A 15732-nucleotide genomic window follows, 5' to 3' on the forward strand; every position below is an offset into this window, starting at 1 on the left:
CATGCTTGAGCTTGAACAAAAAGCCCCAGAGCATAAAAATCATAATCTTGAATATAATGGCTCTTCCAAGATTTGTCAAAGTCAACATATCATTAGATAATCAGTTGAAAAACAGTTGACTGGGAATCTGAAATTATTTAAATATGTTACAAAAGACAAGTGATAAAAGTGGAGCTTGATGTGAAATGTAATATGCATACTTTGTTTTGATATTTTGAATAGTTCTTAAGAGATGCTTCCCAGACTTCTCCACGAAGAATGGTGTGCTAACTGTGGCAAATCAGACTACGTTCAAAGATGGAAGAGGGAAAACAAGAAATGTAACTGATCTCAGGGAAGCTGCAAAGTAGGTGTTACCCTTCTTAAGTGCTCGTTTTTAGATTCTGAGATTGTGAGATAATTTAGGAACTGAAAAAATAATCAGAATCTGTTGTAGCAAACGGCTGAGGGTACCCAGGCAAGACTTGCTAGTAAATGGTCTCTCTGTGCCTGGATTCTTGCAAAGTTCCAGTAAGAAGAACCAGCACCATGGTATGCAGAAATGAGCAAGGAGCCAAAAGTTTTAGTCTGATTGTCTCAGAGTGACTGTCAGTTTTTAAATCATTCTTGTTTTTCCTAGCAAAAATTAGTATTAAAGAAAGATAAAGGAGGTTCAAATGAAATACAAATGCTGCAGGACTCAGGCCAGCCAGTAATGGCCTTGGCTATCCCTTCCTGTGATGGCCGTTCCACTAAGATGGCCTGTCCTAGTACTGTGGGCATCTCACCTCATGGGAGTGCTCCTGGTTTTAGTACCTGTAAAGGTCAACGAGCAATGTACTGGGCGCTGATGCATGACCAGACCCCCCCTTGCAGATGGATAGCGAGCATCTCCAGTCCTGGGCGTCAGCTGCTGCAGTACCCTCCCTCTTCCAGCTGCTGTCAGTCCTCAGCCTGTCTGGAGCACAGGGGTACCTCTTCTTACCTCTCCATCCAGGGCTGCCATATTCTAGCACCTTACCAACACTGATAACACCTGCGCCTTATGCAGTTCCCTTCTTCTGGCATCTACAGCTACATTGCCTGCTCTTTGATAAGAAGATCCTTCATTTCTTCTTAGGAAAACATTAATATGGGCAAGCACTTTGTGGGATAGGAGAACAGTTCCATAAAGTCCACCTTCTGCTTCACTAAGCAGTTTTCTGCTTCTCTGCTATCTGTTTGGCTCTTGGTAAATTGCAGATCTTAATAGTATGCACTTTTCTTGTGACATAAGTGGCAATTATATCTGGCACATAGTACTCATAAAGCTTTTTTAACAAAGCATTTTCAGGAGCTCTATAGACTTTTTACACAGGTTTTTTCTTCAGCATAACTGTGGTTGATGTTGGCTTGGTTACAGAACTGGAGGAGGATAGCAATACAATGTTATCGACAGCAAAGATATTTCAAATTCTTGCACTGAGCCTATTTGTTGTTTAAATAAATTCTGCTTTTCTACCTAAAGCAACCTTTTCTGTGGTTTGTCTTTTCTCAGCGGCATCAATAATGTCTTGGATGCAAGATCAGTTGGAATGAAAATTTTTGAAGACTATGCCATTTCTTGGTATTGGATTTTAATGTAAGATTTTCATGGGTATTTTTAATGTTTCCAAACTCACTTTGGAGCACGCAGAGAGTTAAAAAATAGAACATGTGTGTGTTTGTTACCAATCCTACTTTTAAACTCAAGGAGCAACTGCCATTTCCTTTCTTCACATAATAATAATGTTGTTATGGTTCTGTACCTGAGGTAGGGAGAGCTCAGCATACGTACATGGTGTGTCAGTTGATCTGGAGTAGCTTTTTATTATCCTACCAGGCAGAAAAACAGGAGGTGCCGTCTCTGTTGCAGGACCCATCTACATGGTAGTTCCAAAACTGAAAAATCTTAATTAAGAGACTTCCAAACCAATTGCAGTTGCCAACTGTCATTAGTGTATATATAGAACACATAATTTCTAAATTCATACTAGCAATATGTAGTTAAATCCATTATAATCCATAAATCCAATATAAATCTGTAAATCCAATGCAGCAGGCAAAGCAACATCAAGAACAAAAGGTATTGAACAGCATTACCTTTATATTGCAATTAATACTCACTAATCACCAATGAGTAAAAATGCAGCACTGAAACAAAAGAAGTAGCTATTTTACTGAAGCAAATATGTAAGTATATATGCATTCTTAGCCCATTAATACTGTTTTTGATGGACCAGGGTGTTGATCAATTTAAACAGGAGCAGAAGGCTTTGCCGGGTGGGAGCCTACAATGTGCACTTATTAAGCATATATTATTCAAGCCTGAATGCAAATCCACAACAGTAAATACGTAAAATTTAGATAATAAACTTAATATGGAGAATGAGTTGAGAAACGTAAGTTGTCAGCTTTTAAAGGAGTTCACTCACCAGTGGGAAGACAGCTTTCTCATAGTCTGATACTGTGCTCACAATAGTCAGTGGGAAGAAACTCCGTGGTATTCAGCCAGCTTGGTTCTCTCTAGATCTCCTGTTGAAATCAGGTTTATGGTCTGCACCATTCCTTGAAAGGAGATACCCCTGAACAGATAGGCTGGAGAGAGAATTGAGAATTTTTTGAACAGAAGTTCTAAATACTGAAGCCAGTTTTCACATTTCAAATACAATATTTTTATAAGGAATTGTTGCTACTTTTAAAGTAGCTGGACAGAATTTTCTTCACACTTTTCACCAAATGATAGCATACATCAAATGATTACTGGACAAAGTGCCAGAGTTTGGGTGATGACAATGAATGCCTGATAGTGAGAAGAGGCTGGATAAATATGGAATTGCTCTAGTCTTTTTAGCATACCCCAAAAGAGCTGCTGCTTTCAAGCCTCAGTTTAAGGGAACCAGTGTATTGAGGACAGTTGTTACCGTGTACTCAGTTTCGGTGTTACTAGGACTTGCGTGTATCTAAAGGTAACTTTAGTTAAAGGTAGCTTACTGCTTTCAAGAATGGAGTCATAAGCTCCAAAACTACAACTTTTTTTGAGGAATACATTCTGAATTTCAAACAAGCCATTCAGAAAGGGAAAATACATCATGCTAGGAAGCCTTTAAAGGACAAGGACTTAAGACCAGCTTACAAAGGTTTAACTAAATAAGCTGATGTTCTTTTTCTTGTCCCTCTGCCCAGCTGGCTTAGTTTGCCCAAAACATCTGGTTTTGATTGTTTATGATCAGGCTCACCCATTTTTTATCTTTGGTAACTGGCTAAATAATCTGGGAATGTTCAGAAAAGAAGTTACTGAACACAGGCAAGAAGAGGTTTTAAATTTTTTTGAGACTGTACTAATACAAAATTCTGATATAACACCTACTAAAAATTCTGAGAAATGAAATGTTCTGTGAAACATCTGAGCTGGATTTTTGTTGGATGGGATTATTGTTCACGTTGCTTTAGAAGGCCTCGCTGAGTAAAAAGGCCTTGTGCAGTCATTTTTTCCTTTTTGACTTGCTTTCTGGGAGTGAAATGAAAAGAAGTATTTCCTTACCACAGACTTGGTAAAGAGAGGAGACTCCGTAGGTGTGTGGTTGGGTCAGCTGTCATGGCTGTGTCCCCTCCCAACTTCTTGTGCCCCTCCAGCCTTCCTGCTGGCAGGACGTGAGAAGCAGAAAAATCCTTGACTGAGTATAAACACTACCTAGCAACAACTAAAAATGTGAGTGTGCTGTCAACAACACGATCCCAGCTGAAACCAAGACAGTGTGTCTTTCTTAGGGGCTTCATTGATAGCTCTTAGCAGTTTCTTTTTATGCATCACAATGCCCTGATCTCTTCTGGTGGGTAGAAGGAGTCACTGGTTTTCCTCCTAAATTTAATTCTTTTTTTCTAGGAAAGCTCCTAAAATGTTGCTTTACTAACACTGTTTCTTTGCAAGTAGGTGTTCTTAATGGAGGACATAAAAGAGCAAACCCCCCTCCATAAGTTGTCCTTTAGTTTAACTTTCTGTATTGTAGACTCAACCATGGCCTGGAAAAGGCAGTGAGTTGTTCAGCTGATGTAAGTGACCAAAAAGGCATTGTACTAGTCCCTGTTCAGCCAACCTGAGAACCTGGTGTATACAGACATTTCTGGCTCTGCCCTGTGAGATCACCGTATATAAGCTATTTGTTTCTAATAGTGGTTAATAGCCACGATGATCTATTTCACAGGGAAGATTTTGAAATACATTTTTACAAATTATTCTCTTACATGAGAAGAAGCGACCCTCGTTTGAAGTAACAGACATGCAAGAAAGGGAAGATTCTCACACTTGTTTTCCCTGTGTTTCCGTTTCTTGTCTTTGCAGTGGGCTGTTCATTGCAATGATTGTGAGTCTGCTCTTCCTTGTGTTGTTGAGGTTCACGGCTGGGGTTCTCTTCTGGATTTTCATCTTTGGTGTGATTGGAATTATAGGTTATGGTAGGTGTAATCTTCTAGCCTCTGTGGCTGTTTCTCCTTATTGCTTAAATCTGGGCAAGGAAATCAGTAATTACATAAATTAAATAGTACAACTGGGAGAATTAATGCCTAGTTTTAGACACGGTTAAGTGAGAAGGGCTTAAATGGCAGTGAAATTTAGTAAGAATCCAGCTGTGCTGATACTTAGCACCAAATGTAGTAACCTGAATTATCTACCCACAGTATGCTTACTCTCTATTCACATGTACTGATATTTCTTTTCTGTATATGTGACGTTATAATTGACTCGTCTCGCAGTAATGCTTTTTTGGTTTTTGCTTACCTGACATGCTGAAGACAAAACACTTGGCTTGTAAAAGATTACTGTTAAAAGCTTGTCTTTGCACTCTTCAGAAACACTAATTTTATATTGCTTGTTTTTTAAAAGGCATCTGGCATTGTTACTGGGAGTATGATCATCTTAAAGGAATACCCGGATCTGACCTCACTGTTTACGATATCGGATTCCAGACAGACTTCAGAGTGTACCTGCAGCTGAGGCAAACATGGTTAGCATTTAGTAAGTGCCCTTTAAACTTGGTATCTGTTAATGGATATTCAGGAGAATCAATCACTGTCTTTGCTACAGTTTCTGCCTTGTTAAATCTCCTCCTCTACATACGTTGCTCAGAGAAGTAAGCAGAATTCTCTTTCTTTGTATTGTGCAAAAATGTACTTTTTTGCAAGGAGACTAGCATATTTGTAAGGGGAGATAATGCAATCACACTAGTGATGAGAATGAAAAATGTTATTTTTTTTTTATTTATTGTGTTATTAGCATTCCACTTCCTGTGTGTTCAGTCTTCATAATGGGGAAGTAAAAGGCAATAACTAAGTTAGCCCTGATGAAGGTGCATAAGGAGGGGCATTTTTCTCTCCCAATCTGTTTATTCTCCTTCTTTGAGGGCCCCAGAAATGAGATAATAACTCTACACATCTTTGTAGAACTGTTTACATTCAGGTCACTGAATTTCCTTAGAGGTTGATCTAAGACTGTGGAATGAACCTTTGCAAATTTCACACCTTTGTTTTCAAAAGTGCTTTATTGCCTTCTCTTACAAGGGCAGTGTATTTAAAACAAAAGCCTGCTGGAACAGGACATCCTGAAGCATACACATCCCTCCCCAGGGAAGAAGGGGTGGGAGAGAACAAATACCTGTCAGATATTACTTGTGCTAGTGTTACTGCTCTATTAGAAGGCACACAGACACTAATTGATGATGAATGGGACATAACTTAAAACACTGCCTCTCCCTATTGTTAGCTAAATTAATAGAGCAGTAGTTTACTGCTTCAATCTCCTTTCTCTGCTTTGTGTCTTCATTTAACTCTATGTTGGATCACTGAGCTCATGAGGCAGAGCTTTTTAGTATGCCATCCCTAGAGAATATTAGGACTTTATTATGTTTTTCTTTGTGACTCTCCAAGCTCTGATTCTTAGCAGCCAATGTATAGTTTATCTAGAGGTCAGTGTCACTTTCAGATGAGTTAAACTGAGGTACTCAGGAATTAAATTCATTTTCCAAAGTCATCCAGCAAAGCAGTTAAATATCCTTGAAGAAAACGTAGGTCATCAAATCACAGAGTGGTTTGGACTGGAAGGGACCTTAAAGCCCATCCAGTGCCACCCCCCTGGGCCTTCCACTAGCCCAGGTTGCCCAAAGCCCTGTCCAACCTGGCCTTGAACCCTTCCAGGGAGGGGGCAGCCACAGCTTCTCTGGGCAACCTGTACCAGGGCCTCACCCCCCTCACAGGGAAGAATTTCTTTTTGATATCTCATCTAAATCTACCGCTCTCCACTGGGACATGGAGCCATTGACCACAACTCTGAGTGCTACCATCCAGCCAATTCCTTGTCCACCGAGTGCTCCATCTGCCAAATCCATGTCTCTCCAGTTCAGAGACAGGGATGTTGTGTGGGACAGTGTCACACGCTTTGCACAAGTCCAGGGAGATGACGTCAGTGGCTCTTCCCATATCCAGCAGCGCTGTAACCCCATCGTAGAAGGCCACCAAATTTGTCAGACACAGTCTGCCCTTAGTGGAGCCAAGGTCCTCTTAGTCCTAGTCTAGAACTTATCATGTACTGACATTGCTTCCCTTTTTCACAGTGTTTGGGACAAGCTACATTAAGCTGAACTGGAGGGAGACCAACTTTAAGGAAACCTGATGATCTGTTCCTTCATGGGGAACCGTATCAAAAATAGGTGCTGAAATGCATGTAACAGAAACTTTGTTCTGAGCAGAGTCTGTGGCTCTGAGCACCACAGCGGGTCACTTGCCAGCTGCAGTTCTGGTGGCTGGGGGTGCTGCTAGTGCTTGGGATCACATTTTAACATCATCTGTGACTATCTGGGTCTGCATTCTGAGACTGTGTCTAAGCTGCGGGACCTGAGGTCAATTCCCATGTCCCTTTGCACACCTCCAGACAAGCCAAGGCTTAGGGATACTGTCCCTTGTGTCTTCCTCTCTGTCCACAAAACTTCTTAGTTTCAGCTGGAGGAGATGTTGGAATAGGCTGCCCAGGGAGGTGATGGAGTCCCCATCCCTGGGGGGGGTTCAAGAGGCGGGTTGACATAGCACTTAGGGATATGGTGTAGTTGGGATCTGTCAGTGCTAGGTTAACGGTTGGACTAGATGATCTTCAAGGTCCTTTCCAACCTAGATGATTCTATGATTCTGTGAGACAGGTCCTTCTGTGTGCAACCTTCCACAACTGCTGGGCTTGCATAAATGTCTAACCGTCTGAAGCACTCAGAATTAATGGATATGTCTCAGAGTCAGAGGAGATGTGCTTTAGGCATTAAAGACTGTCTTCTCTAGATGAAGTCCAGAGAATTTTACTTTCTACTGCAGAAGTAGGTTTTGAACTGATGAGAATAGAAATCAGACTGAAGCAGACTCTTTAAACCAGATCTGGGCTATGATTCAAACACTGCTCATAACTAAGAGAGGAGATCTTCTGGGACATGGTGCTCTCAGCTCTCTGACCTCAGAGCAAGTTTGTATGATTCCAGCAGCACAACTGCAAGGTGAAAATAATTCATCCAAAACTGTCCTATTTTAGCCTCTTTTTTTTTTTGTACTCAAATGAGGTGAAAGGAGCTCATGCCAGGTTAATACTCAAACAAACCTATTGCTTTAAGTACATCTAAATGTTAGAATAATATATATCAGAAAAATGCACTCGTCATTAAAAAGTTGACTCTTCATCTCCTTTTTATTTTGTTGTATCTAAATACTACAATTTAGCAGCGTTAGGGTATAAGCATGCAAAATGCTTGTTTATGAAAAGTAGAATTTGTTAAGGGTGAACTGTGTCTAAGGCCAAATAATACAGTCACATTTAAGTAAATTATTATCTTTGTCTGAGAACAGTATGTTCCATTTTTTTTCTAAAATGATAAATGCTAATGTCATGGTCCTGCACATTCTGACTAACTCTCTGCATGTAGAATTTCCCTACACTGGAACTGATGAAACTATGAAATGGGACTGAAGATCAGTGTGCAGTGAGAGAAACAGAGAACTGGTCTAGCAGAGAATTTTATGGAGTTCATGAACAGTAGTGTAAAATAGAAAGAAAAAAACAACAATTTGCAGAGGCAACAAATTGGTTTGATTCTTGATAAATCTGACTTGGTTGGTTTGTTTGTTTGCAGTGATAATGCTTTGTGTCGTTGAGGTCATAATCATACTGATGCTGATCTTCCTAAGGAATCGGATCCGGATTGCCATTGCGCTGTTGAAGGAGGGTAGTAGGTATGTTTGTCTGATTTGAATATATTCTGAATTTTGTGGAATGATCACTAGAGTACACTCTTTTTGAGCTTCACCTTGTGCTACCAAGGACAGAAAGTTGGGGTTTAAAGTACAACGCTGGGTTTGTTGGTATAAGGAATGCCAGTTCTCTGTTATTGAGGTTTCTCTTTTGCAGTCAGACATTTCTTGTCTCTCAGCTCCCTGCCTGGAGGGTACGTACACTGTTAGCAGTACTGTGTATCCTCAGTGCAAGGAGGTGTATCGGCAGAAGTGCTAAGTGTGGTACACTGTTAGTAGGAGCCCAGGACCTATAGCTGCCAGCTTTGCTCTGTCACTGAATTGTCACCAGTGACATACTAGTGGTAGAGGATTGGTGTTGTTTTGGCTGTGGCTTTTATTTAGGAAAGACCGAATTCTTCTGGCTCCAGTCAAACTTTTGTGTGGAAGTGCATAAGTCTGCAGAGAGAAAGGGAGACTTCTGTGACCAGACGTTGTAATATGGTGCAGTCCAAGATACTTCTTCCCAGCTCTGAGCAAAGATGAAAGCAGAGGAGGGTAGGAGAAGGAGACCTCTTCATTTTGTCTTACCTGCATAGACTTTGTTCACAGTGGTTCCTGTTCTACACAGTATCAACACTTAGTTCTTTTTTTTAAAAATGGGAATATAACAAAGGAGAAATGGACTTGATCAGGCCCTTGGATTTCATTGCAAATAGGCTAAGGTCTCAGATCTTGGAAGTAGAGCTCTGTTGTTAGAGCACATGGAGTTAGCTCTGAGTTTATCTGTGTGTACTTGCTTGTAGTTTTCTGCCATCTCTGTTGACATTGTGGTTCTCAGGAATCAGGATTTGGGATTTTTTTAATGGGATTAAGAAATTAAAGTTCTGCATTCAGCCAGGTACCAGTTTCCTGTCTTATGCTACTGTGCAATTAGAGCATAGCAATTAATTTTGGCAGCACTAAATTATACTCTTTAATTCCTGTTCATTAAAATCCAGGAACATTTTTAGCAGTCTGCAACACATTTGTTCACAACCTTGACAGGTAGAAGGATTTCAGAAAGTTCATAAACTTCCTGCTGAGAACTAATAACATTCCGTAGTTTTTCAGCAGCATGGGGAGGTCACTTGAGGGTGATGTTTTTACTGTCATGCATAATGCATGAGGTGAAGCACTGTATGTAATTACTGTAAACCTAACAGACCATGCCCTGTATTCAGGAAGATGAAAAATAAGCTGGTAATGGCTGGAAACCAAATTACATTTTTCAATATCTTTTAACTAGTCTTTCAGAAATATTACAGTTATAATGCTAATAACTGACTTGAAATCCATAGTTAGAAAGAACTAACAGTTGTTACTCAGTTTGTTGGAGTAACTCCATGGTTTTAGGGGTAACCAAGGCCTACCATTAACTACTGAACACTGCTAATACGTACTGATCATTTCTGAAACAGCATAAGGCTGTGTCCTCCTGTGTGACTCTTAATGGGCTGTCACATCTCTGGACTCAGACAGAAATTGATGTGTTGCTCTTACCCTCTTGATTGCACATGCCAGTTCCCTTGCATTCCCCCCTCCTCTGCCAGCACTGACCAGTTTAGCAGCAGGAACTGAGTAAATTTGTCTCCTTTTACATTCTGGAAACTGCCTCCTATGAAACAAATGGCATCAGAAGTGCCACAAGTCATAGGAGAAGTACTGTAGGAAATAATAAGAGACAAAAAGGCTTGTGATAAGCTTACAGGGTCACTGGAAAGAAAATTTAGAGTAACAGGAAGAGGTAGATGACAGGAGTGTAAAGAGAACCAACCTGCAAGCTTCAGTGAACAAAACCCATGCTCTCTGCAGACACATCCAGTGGGATACCCAAACTGAAGGTGTTTGCCCCTGAGGTGGCTGCAGTGAATTGACCCGGAGGGGCTGTGTCAGCTCAGTCGCTTACAGAGGAGGAGTCCCTGGCAGAGTAGGAACCTGCGTGCTCAAGTTCCTGCTCACTAGTTGCATTCTAGCCACAAGAAGTATTAGTAGAATGTCAGCCTCTAAAACATCAGCCTTGATGTTAAAAGGAGCTCTCTAAGCTGCCAGTAGTGGAAGGCTGTTCTTCTTTCTGCCTGCCAACAGCCAAAGGTGAGCACTACTCACTTAGGGCACATGCAGGGGAAGTCACATAGTCATGGGAAGGTGTTAGCATGTCCTGGCATAACAAAGACCAGCTGAATGGCCCTGCCCCAAAACAGTTAGTACTTAAGGCAAGAAAGGGGCTGGGAACAGGGTCCCCAAATACAAAGTAGCACAAGGTCATGTCATGTGCGTAGGAGCTGAAGGAAGAGCACCAGAGCATAGAGGGACAAGGAAATGAAGGGTAACGTCAGCAGGGAGATGTGATTGAAACGGGTCTGTGACCTGGGAAGAGCTGGGTCGGTGAAGCAGTAACAGAGAAGGAGACAGGCTTGAACATGGCAAATTGATAAAGTTGGTTATGGTGCTGCTAGTAAATGTGGAGTGGTAGAAATGACAAAGAGAAGACGTGGAGACATTTGAAGAAAGAACCTGCAGTATTCTGAGATCCCAGCACTAGATTATGCTACGACTATCAACAAGTAGCTCAAAGTAAAAACGGTGATGCTAGAAGAGGACTGATAAAAAGCTTGTTTCTTAAATTGTTGTAGCTTACTGATATGTTTTGTTTCTTTCGTAGGGCTATTGGCTATATAATGTCTACATTGTTCTACCCAATCGTCACCTTCATACTAATTGCAATTTGTATTTCCTACTGGGCTGTGACAGCTGTGTATCCTTCTGTCTGCGTGCCTCTGGAGGAGCAGTCTTCTGGACTGCGAGACCAGATAATTCTCTGCTATTTCACCTTAACCAAACCAGTGTTAAGAGGGCTGTTTGGTCACTTAGCACTTGCTGCACTGATGCACTCTTCCTCATTGCACATTTGCATGTGACGTACCAATTGGACAGTGAGTTTAATTTCATTAAAAAGAACTGGACTAAAATTCATGCCAAGGCAGGGGGATCATACAAGGCCCTGTGTACTACATAAGGTTGGCTTTAAGGGGTAAAAAAGGGCCCTCAGCAAAGAGTGAATATGGCCTTTAATGTGCTGCATGTTCTGTAGGCCTGATGTCTCTTCAGTTAGCTGGGGGTGAGTTGGCCTCCAGGTGTGTTTTGTTCAGAAAAGGATAAGAAAGGAGTAGAGAACATACAGTGCACTGAATCCTCTCTAAATTGCATAGCAGCAACCACTCTCTGTTTGTTCCCAGAACAGCAAGGGTTTGGCAACGTATCAGAAAAGGGAAAATTGTTTTTAGGAAACGGATTGTTCTTTCACATGCAGTTATTGCTGTTCAGGACAATGTTAATTTATCCTTATGCTCTGTGTCTACTTCCACCAAAATACAAACTGTCAAAGAACTGCTGCATCATCTGCCTTGTCAAAGGTAGATGTGCATGAGAGACTGAGTCAGCTTTCAAGGTTATTCCCCTTGCCCATTCTGGTCAGAGGTTATTACAGCTCTGGGGTGGAGTTTGCATTAGTTCTCTAAGTAATGAGAGTAGTCAGTCTTGCCTGTCATCAGCCCTTCCTAGAGATCTCTGCATAGAAAGAGCAGATTTTCTGTTATCTTCACAAGTTCTTTAGAGCTGGTGGTTACCCACTGCAGAATCCTAAATTGCTCAAAGCCCACAGTTCTGTGATTCCTCCTTAAAATACTTCATTCAGTTTTCTGGCTACATCAGGAGAACCTGTGTATAAAGTAATGGCTAATCAAACACTGTGCAAGTATGCAAACCTGACTTGTGACCCAGAGGTAAGTGTAACATATATTTACCTATAGTGAGAGCTATACTAATTGCATTTCTTAATCACTGTTAGATGCAATGCTAATAGAAAACGTTCGTGTTTTGAGTAGTGATTCCTCATGTCAAATCTGCGAATAGTACTTAGTGTTCAGATAACATTTTGTTCAAAGCCATTTACAGACATAAACTAATTTTTCTGCTAAACTGTCCTGTGAGGCAGGTAAATATTAACCATTCTAATTTTCAGGGAGAGAAAGGAAGACACAGAAATACACATTTACTTGTAAAGGTGTTCTTGAATTCATGAGGATTCCAATTAGTGGTCCTCAAAAGGCAATGGAAGACTTTGAAAGCTCTGCCTCAAACTGGCCTAAGAACCAGCCATGTTTTGAAGCAGAGGCTTAGCTTCTTTTGGCACAGCAATGGCCTTTATGAAGCTCCAAAAATATTTGTCTTTTTTTTAAATTTTGTCTTCAGTCAAATGTTTTGACTTGACTGTGGGGTTGAATTTAAGTATTTTTTGAAAATTAGAAGTATTTATCATACGTTATATCAGGATTATTTTCGGGTGTTTAAATTTCAGTGTACTACTGAGGTTAAGTATATCCCAAACAATTGCCCACCCTGCTGATGTCTAAACACTAAAGAAGAAAAGGATTAGAAATTGACTGGTTTTATTTCATGCCCAAACTGAGCAAATGCATGAAATGAACAATAGAAATAGGGAAAAGTAACTCAAGGTAAAGACTACTCCTTTTTTAATACTCTAAGATAGGAAGGGAAGTTGTGACCACATCCACAGCTTGTGTAAAATGGCATCGCTCAGTTGATTTCAGTTCAACTGTGGTGATTTACCTGAACTACAGATTTGGCCTTCAGTTTTCAAATAATGTTTTTCTTTTCTGTGTGAGCAGGTTTTCTTTAATGAAACTGAAACGTTTATGTATCTTAAAAGTAGATTTCTGAAATTCATATTCCATTTGTGGAGGTTTCAGGCTTGTGGTGAACAGCGCTGTTTGCTAACTGCATGGTTAAAAGCTAAGCACCTGCATAAGACATTAATATGAATCCTTAAATATGTAAACAGGTTGCATAGTACTGGAGTGCAGTGTTGAATGAGCTAATGAAACGTCAAGCAGAATTATGTTATTTGTATTAAGCTGCTAAACTTCAGAGACTCTGTACAGAGAATTCATTGCTTATCATTGTGTTGCTTAATTTTCTCTCTGTACAGACTTTTAACACAACCAATGTGACTAAACTGTGTCCGGGTGCTCAGTGTACTTTTGCTTTTTATGGAGGAGAAAGCCTGTACCATAAGTACATCTTCATCTTCCAGTTAGCCAATGCCTTTGTCTTTCTCTGGCTGGTGAACTTTGCAATTGCACTGGGTCAGTGTACCCTTGCTGGTGCCTTTGCCTCTTATTACTGGGCCTCTCGAAAACCAGCTGATATTCCACTGTGGCCGCTCTTCTCTTCATTTGGACGAGCAATACGGTAAGACTGTGGAGCTGGATGTGACCCTTTCCATGTATGCAGCAAGTGCTCTTTTTACATCTAGAGAAGCCAGACTCAGAATATCAGATGAAGATGATAAGTCAGTGTCGTGGTTTAATCCCGGTAGGCAGCCAGGCCCCCCACAGCCGCTCGCTCACTCCCCCACGGCGGGAGGGGGGAGACAAGCAGAAGGCGAAAGTGCAGAGAGGCGAGGGCTGAGATAAAGGCAGTTTAACAGGTAAAGCAAAGCTGCGTGCGCAAGCAAAGCAAACCAAGGGATTGATTCCCCCCTTCCCGCGGCAGGTGGGTGCTCAGCCATCCCCAGGACAGCCGGGCTCCCTCACGCGGAACAGTGATTTGGGAAGACAAATGCCGTAACTCCAGACATCCCCCTCCTCCTCCTCCTTCCCCCAGCTGTTATCACTGAGCGACATCACATGGTGTGGGACATCCCTTGGGGTCGGCTGTCCTGGCTGTGCCCCCCCAGCTCCCCATGCACCCCCTGCCACTCACAGGCAGGGCAGGGTGAGGAGCAGAACAGCCCTTGACACTACTCAGCAATAGCTAAAACGTGGGTGTGTTATCAGCGCTGATTTGGTCACAAATCCAAAACATAGCACCGTGCAAGCTGCCATGAAGAAAACAAACTCTATTCCATCCAAACCCAGTACAATCAGGAAAATGCAGTTGTTAGGGGGAGGCTGAATCCTGTAGCCCCACAGCGACAGGGCTGCTCAGCTCTGTGCCCCGGGCCCAGCCAGGCAGAGGCTGAGCAGGTATTCCTTCCCAGAGGGTGCAGACACCCAGGTGCGTGTTTACAACACGTACCCACACAGCTGGACAGACAGATGGACAGACAGACACACACAGCGCTCGCACAAACACCAGCAGCACCAGGGGCTTCATCCTGTTCCCCTCTGGTGGACCAGGATGAAGGTCCATTGGTGTCTGTAATGGACCTTCCTCCAGCTATCATTATCTCTCTCTCTCCATATACACACACATGCACATACGTGTATAATTGTGCATATACACACAGGTGCAACATAACAGTCATTTATTTTGTTTTAGATACCATACAGGTTCGCTGGCATTTGGAGCCTTAATTCTTGCAATTGTCCAGCTTATTAGAGTAATACTGGAATACTTGGATCACAAACTGAAAGGTGAGATTTGTGAATCTGCTCTAAGGTTATTAAAATCTTCGGTAAATTACTTCCTTACTTTCCCAAGATATCTTTTCAGCAATGAAAAGAGATTAATTCCAGATTATTTTTAGCCATTGTAGGTCCATTTGAAGCCACTCAATTTGTGCTGATTTACTTGAATTGAGCCTATGTCCTTGGGAACTTAATGCAAAGTTCATGCAGGATGTGGACCTGATCTCATTGAAAGGTAGTGAGCTAAATCTGGTTGAGAAAGAGAGTCCATGCCTAGAAGAAAAGAAATAGTGTTTTTGCTTTTGTCACAATTTCAGATTTTCTTCTGAATAGCTTTCTATGTTCTGAAGACTGTTCATGAGTTCTGTGTGTGACGTAATCTCTCCTTTTTTCCAGGTACACAGAACTCCTTCACTAGATTTCTACTCTGCTGCCTCAAATGCTGTTTCTGGTGTTTGGAAAAATTCTTAAAATTTATAAACAGAAATGCCTACATCATGGTATGTGCTGTCTCTGCATGTGGTCTCCCCTATCTGGGACACTAAAATACCCTAGCCACTACTAGTTGGTCAACAGCCAGCAGTACTAGAATCTGCTGAATAAATAATGGGATTTATGGGAGTTTTCGGGAAATGCATGTGGCCCTACCATGAAAAAGTAAGATTTTTTTTTTTCCCCTTCTTCTAAACTCAGCTTCTTTTCATGCCTGTCTTTGTCCATCCCCCTCATCCCCCAAAGTAAGTGGGAAGGGATGGCACAACTGGTTTACTCCCTCTCTGATTCAGCAATTGGAATCCTGATTTCAACAGGAATATTAGCTTGTTTCATATTGCGTGTTGATGACACTTATGTTTGGAGGCAGTATGTGAATAAGGAGGTCAGAAGGCATGTAATAGGTATTTCCTCCTGGAAGTTAAAAGCAGAAATTCTGCTAGCAGCAGCAGTGATATTTCTCTAAAATAGCCCTTCTTAGCGTCCAGAAGAGGAATTCCAGATTTTCACCTAAATA

At 41.5% G+C, this 15732-nt stretch overlaps 1 protein-coding gene across 2 annotated transcripts in view; it reads left to right on the forward strand.

The window, feature by feature from the left end:
• The window catches only part of SLC44A5 (solute carrier family 44 member 5), an 89328-nt gene that overhangs the window by 61901 nt on the left and 11695 nt on the right, over window positions 1-15732 (forward strand). For both annotated transcript variants that reach the window (XM_074875738.1, XM_074875737.1), the window contains 10 exons: window positions 223-346; window positions 1517-1600; window positions 4340-4452; window positions 4880-5011; window positions 8154-8253; window positions 10955-11047; window positions 11987-12074; window positions 13301-13563; window positions 14635-14729; window positions 15120-15223. In XM_074875738.1, the coding sequence (XP_074731839.1) occupies window positions 223-346; window positions 1517-1600; window positions 4340-4452; window positions 4880-5011; window positions 8154-8253; window positions 10955-11047; window positions 11987-12074; window positions 13301-13563; window positions 14635-14729; window positions 15120-15223 (1196 nt within the window). The remainder of the gene's footprint in view (window positions 1-222; window positions 347-1516; window positions 1601-4339; window positions 4453-4879; window positions 5012-8153; window positions 8254-10954; window positions 11048-11986; window positions 12075-13300; window positions 13564-14634; window positions 14730-15119; window positions 15224-15732) is intronic.

Source organism: Strix uralensis, chromosome 8 (assembly GCF_047716275.1).
Source record: "Strix uralensis isolate ZFMK-TIS-50842 chromosome 8, bStrUra1, whole genome shotgun sequence".
NCBI classification, from domain to species: domain Eukaryota; kingdom Metazoa; phylum Chordata; class Aves; order Strigiformes; family Strigidae; genus Strix; species Strix uralensis.